Source organism: Cannabis sativa, unplaced genomic scaffold (assembly GCF_029168945.1).
Source record: "Cannabis sativa cultivar Pink pepper isolate KNU-18-1 unplaced genomic scaffold, ASM2916894v1 Contig7, whole genome shotgun sequence".
Classification (NCBI taxonomy): domain Eukaryota; kingdom Viridiplantae; phylum Streptophyta; class Magnoliopsida; order Rosales; family Cannabaceae; genus Cannabis; species Cannabis sativa.
The window spans coordinates 535,625-541,507 of NW_026870043.1; the positions used below are offsets into that span (position 1 = coordinate 535,625).

At 31.8% G+C, this 5,883-nt stretch overlaps 1 protein-coding gene across 1 annotated transcript; it reads left to right on the plus strand.

Moving 5' to 3' along the window:
* The first annotated feature begins 1,852 nt into the window (after positions 1-1,852).
* On the plus strand, positions 1,853-3,573 carry LOC115716389 (zinc finger protein ZAT1). The gene has a single exon (XM_030645174.2). It carries the CDS (start codon positions 2,083-2,085, stop codon positions 3,373-3,375), a length of 1,293 nt encoding a protein of 430 aa, XP_030501034.2. The 5' UTR covers positions 1,853-2,082; the 3' UTR covers positions 3,376-3,573.
* Positions 3,574-5,883: the final 2,310 nt, after the last annotated feature.

Consider the following 5,883-nt stretch of genomic DNA (forward strand, 5'->3'; position numbering starts at 1 on the left):
ATCCCAAAGTCAACCTAGGCGTAGGGCTAAGGTCCCCTCCATAGTTGACTACTATGACTCGGGTCTACTCAACTCCGTGATGTCATCCTTCATGCGACGTGTCAAACAATGATGTCCACGTCACCAGAAAAAAATTTCGGGTTAACATTTATTTTTAGAAGAAGAAGAAGAAGAAAGGAAAAAGAAAAAGAAAAAGAAAGAAAATAAAATAAAATAAAAAATAAAAATTATATATATATATTTTATTTTTTATTTTCCATCATTTTTTATTTTTGAAATTGATTTAAAATATTTTTAGTATTAGGTAGACCCTTAAATATTTGTCACGTGTACATTTGTAAATACTATGGCATGTTCAATATGGCATGTTCAATATGATACTTAATTTTGAACAGAAAACGTAAATAGCAAACAAAAGAAAAATTAAGTAATTTTGCAACTAAAAAAATTTCTTTCTTCATACTACATAGCCTGCCTAAAATTATATATTCATTCTATTATATAAATCACATTTAATGTATCACTAACATATAAACACAAAGCTAAAGACCATTTCTTTCTTCATACTTAGCCTGCCTAAAAATATATATTTATATTTATAATAGGGTAGTGAAGCCGAACAAGATGCTAGCATAATGACAATGACATTTACTTGGAGATGTTTATTGGGGTTTGATTAATAATCATTGATGAAAAAAGTGATATATACTAGTAGTACATGACATGGGACTTTCATAACAAAGTTCAGGAACTACTAGTGTGTATATATATATATATATAATATATTTATATATAATGTAATTTATTATTTTAATTAAAAAACCGACATGGGATTAGCTTAGGATGAAAATGTAGGAAATAGGACTGGGTCTACCAACTCCTAACGAAACGGCATCTACTTTCCCCACCCTTAGAAAACTCCTTCCCCTATGCAAAAGAGGTTATTACTTCCCTACTCATTTCCCACCCTTCATTCCTATCAACCTTCTTCAACTAAAGATCCATATTCAATGGAAAACTATTAATACCAAGCCAAACCCCTACGCCCTCCAAAAAAAAAAATTAAACTACCTGATTAATTAATTAATGGTAACAAAATCTGGATGATTTATACAATCCCCTAAATTAATTGTCCATCGGCTTAAAAGGCAATTTAAATCACAAAATTAATATCAATCTTTTTTATTTCGGTTATGATTTATGGATGAAAATGTAGGGCCCACCTATGATATGGTCTGGTGGTGACACGTCCATTTGGTTGGTGCGCGTGGTGCTCTCAATACAATGGTGTGTGTTTGTTATTGATTACAGGTCACAGCTGGGTGATGTTTAAATTAAGCTGGATCGTTTTTTTTCTTTTTCTTTTTTATTTTTTGAGGACACCCTTCGATATGTTTTTATTTCTGCTCCGTCGTTACAACAAACCTAGCAGTTTCCTTGACTTGGACACGCAAGCCACCAGTTTATTCTGGTGACCTTATACTTAATTACTTAATTACCCTTTTCCTATAATTATTAATTTAAGAAAAACCTTTATTAAGTAAAAGAAGTATGCTACAAAAACAAGAAAACGACGACTAATTATATATTTTTAGCATAATAATTTATTTGATTTATCTTTTGAAGTAATATGTTAGAGGTCAATAAGGGTAGTTTTGGAAATAAAAAAAAGGGTTAAATTGTAGGAAAGAGGGTGGGAATAAATACAGAAACGGGCAAGGTTCGCATGTTACATGTCGCTCTTTTCTCCCTTCATGCATACGCTTTAATTAAATTAAAATCTAAACTTATTTATTTTTTTCTTGCCGTTTTTTATGGAATAAATGGGAAATATTAACAGCGAAATTACAATAACAAAAATAAAAAATAATAAAAATAGAGAAAGGAATTTTTTTTTTTTTTGCTGTAACTTTTGGTATATATCTCTCTCTTGGTGGAGGAATGCTTGTCACCTACTCCTTTTTAGTTTCCACTCTCTCTCATAAACAATCGAAACAAAAGAAAAAGAACATATAGCTCTCAAGAACCTCCCAAACAAAGTTCGGCCATAGCCATTTAGCTGCGCTTCTGCTCTCTGTTTCAATGGAGAAGCATAAGTGTAAGCTCTGCTTTAGAAGCTTCTCTAATGGCAGAGCTTTAGGGGGTCATATGAGGTCTCATATGTTGAATCTTCCAATTCCTCCGAAGCAAGAAGGGGATGAGCAGCAGCAGAAGCAGAAGCCTCCACCACCTCAGACACCGCCTGAACTCAGTGACTCCGCTGAGTCAGCTTCGTCTTCGGAGGATGATGAAGCAGAAGAAGAAGAAATTGAGGAAAGGGAATTGATAGATGAAAAGGGTGTGTATTATGGGCTGAGAGAGAATCCAAAGAGGAGTATTCGATTGGGAGATCCTGAATTTTCGTTTGCTGTGGTAGATGCTGGCTCTGTTGTCCTTCAAGACCGAGAGAGCGAGACCGAGTCCTCCAAAAACCCAACTCGGAGACGATCCAAGAGAGCTCGGAAATCTTGTGGGTTTGACAGACACCACCATCACCACCAACACCACCACCACCACCACCATCCTCATCATGAACAACGGCAATACCATAAAATTGACCACCATCATCAATATCAAGAAGAGAATGATTCTTTAAAGAAGATAAAGCTTAGCAAGCTAAGTAATAAGACCGAGTCTTGGGCTGAGCCAGAACCGGTAAGTTCTGTCTCTGATGCTACTACTGAAGAAGATGTTGCTTTTTGTCTTATGATGCTGTCGAGGGACAAATGGAGGAGAGAAGAGAACCAACCCCGAGTCATCGAAGAAGACTTGGAGGAGGAGGAGGAAGAAGATGAAGAAGAAGAAGAAGAAGAAGAAGAAAGATCCATGGATGACAGTGATCAATCAGAGGAGCTCAAATCAACGAGGACTATTGTTAATGTAAGTAGAACAAGATGTAAATATAAGTGTGAGACGTGCAAGAAAGTGTTTCGATCTTATCAAGCTTTAGGGGGACATAGAGCCAGTCACAAAAAGATCAAAGCTTCAAATGTTGTTACTACTACTATCACTGCTTTGAATGAGCCTGAAGAAAATGCTGCTACTACTGCTACTACTGCTACGTTAATGGCGGAGAAGAAAGTCCATCAATGCCCTGTTTGTTTCAGAGTTTTCTCATCTGGGCAAGCCCTTGGTGGCCATAAAAGATCACATGTTACGGGTTCATACACAATTACTACTACTACTACTCATACTCAAGCTACTAAGAGCTCAAGAAAGGTCGTGGAAAGCTTGTTAGATCTTAATCTTCCAGCTCCAGTCGATGAAGATGAAGTTAGCCAAATTGAACACTCGGCCGTTTCTGATGCAGAATTCGTTAACTCCATTAGGCATTGAACAGTTTTTTTTTTTCTCGTCCACATTGGATTATTCTTCATCCCAAGAATAGCTTTGTTTGGTTCGATTATCAAGGTAGAACAATTTTTTGGCCCGCTTTGCTTGGATCTGATATTACGACCAAGTTGTTTATTGCAAACAAAGGTGAAGTTCGTTTTGCTTTGCTTTTACTATAATTATAAACTTTATCTTCTTTCATCTCTCTTTCTTTTTCTTTCATTCTCTAACTGTAATCCATTTTTCTCAACTCTGTTTTTGGTACTGAAACTAATTCCAAATTCCCAACAATGAAGTAACAAAGTTATAAGTTGTTTTTAGAAGTTAGGTTTTATTATATTATATTTATAGTACCATTCTGGTTGCACAATTTAAAAAATAGGAAAAAACTAACAATTATTATGGTTAATGAGTTATTGTGTGTAATTTAACTTGTGCTTTGTTTTCGCTTCCTAGAACTTCTAAATAACTGTTCCACCATTCTTTTGGCTCTTCCTTTCATTTCTTCATAATTTTTTATTGCTCTAAATATTATATTTGAAAAGGTCATTCTCAAACAAGTTGATCGACCAATATGTTTTTATTTCTAAAATAATAATAAAAAGAAAATGAAAATCCCATTTTTTTTTTTTTCCATTCGTACTGACATTGTACAGTTCATGGAGAGGAAGCTAATTCTCTGTTATCTACCACTGTACCACTCTGTCTTTGTCTGAGAGTGTTACACACCTTACTTATATAGATCTGCATTTAGAGTAAGGAAGTAGTATCAAATGACTAAAATAGCCTTCAAAAATACATTTTATATTATTATTAAGATTTTTTTTCGACAACTCATTGAATTCAACAATTTCTTCTTCCATACGTGGGAATTCTGGAAAGTTGATATGTGAGCAATGGCAAATCCCATGGTTTACTGAAGAGAATATAGTTTTTGGTTTGGCTTGAGCAAAAGTATCTTCTTATGCAAATACTGTCCAAAGTAAATATAAAAACTCAACCAAGTTCTTTTCTCTTCTTTTTTTACACCTTATAATTTGATTCAATTTGAATTAGTAGTGTTTTAAAAACTATTTCGAATTGTTTGTGATACTAGGTCATGATTAACCAAACGTCTGTTTAATATTAGATAGTGTAATTCCTATTTTAATATTCAATTGAGAATTACTATGAAGGTTTTTAATTGTTTTAAAGCTAACTTTTATCAATATCTATTCTATATAAAATGTGGTTATATAATAGAATTGTTGGTTTATAATAAATTATAGGGTGACTTTTTTTTTTTAAGTTTTTTATTCAAAAAAAAAAAAACAGTTTTTTGGATAATGAGCTCTCTTTTTTAACTCGTATTTGTGTTTTAGCCGGTTTAGGCCACTATTGGGATTCCTGAGCCTTTTGTTTACATGTCCATGAGTAATGCATTTTGACTGTCGAGCTGGTTATATATTTTTCTTACATATTTAGGTTTCTGTAAATTAATTTAAGTCTGGATTTTTCCCATGGCCCTATTAGGTTGAATAATTCTTATTTTTCTTAATGTGGGGGTTGTTGTGACGATTCATGCAAAATAAATGACGTTAGTATATTTTAGCTGTTTAATTATGTCCCAGCTTGCAGTTATATTTTTGTTTCATAATTATGATACTTACTTTGGTTACTAGTTGTGTTTGGTCGCACTGTGTTTTTAACGAAAACAAATAATAATAGAGGTAAAATATTTTTTTTTGTAAATTGGCAGGTGCATTGCTATCTAAAACACTCAAATTATAATAAGATAAAATATTTTAATTATAATATTAAAAATTTAATTTTAAAGTCGGATATTTACAGTGAGTTTAGATATTTTATATTAAGACTTTATTTAATAATTTTTTTCATTTATTTTAAGATGCTATTTTTTCTTTTAATTTTCGCTACATAATATTTACTTTAAATTTTGCAAAACACATGTATTCTTATTTTGAATTTTCCAAAAATAAATAATAAATGTTAAAGTTATATAATGTTATGACTCATTATAAATTATTTCTTCACATTAAGGATAATTACGTTATAATTGTGTTATTATTGCAATTAACGTATTTTTTTTATTATTAATACCAATGTAGATATCATAACTTTATATACACAACTATGTTTTACTAACCAAATACAATAATACAAAGATTACTTTAATAAAACGAATCATTCATATAATCATACCATTAATTGTAGAATTTTAAAAAAATAAATAAAAAACCTTTTACGTGGATGGACACGTAACTTTCATCTACTCAATATATATATAAAGGAATGCACAAGAAAAATTTAGGTGGCATTTTACTATTTTTTGTTCCTATTTTTCCTTTTTTTTTGGGGCATATTCTCTTATTTTATTTGAAAAATAAACGTGTAACGCCCTAATCTATAGGGACACCACGTGTGTGATTTTATAAACTAGTTTAATACTAGTAGAATAATTAATTATTAAAAACCGTGATAATATTAAAAAACTTGACTAAAATAAAACGC

Bases quoted from the DNA above. Each gene is read 5' to 3' on its own strand.
- LOC115716389 (XM_030645174.2), top strand. From the start codon at position 2,083: ATGGAGAAGCATAAGTGTAAGCTCTGCTTTAGAAGCTTCTCTAATGGC.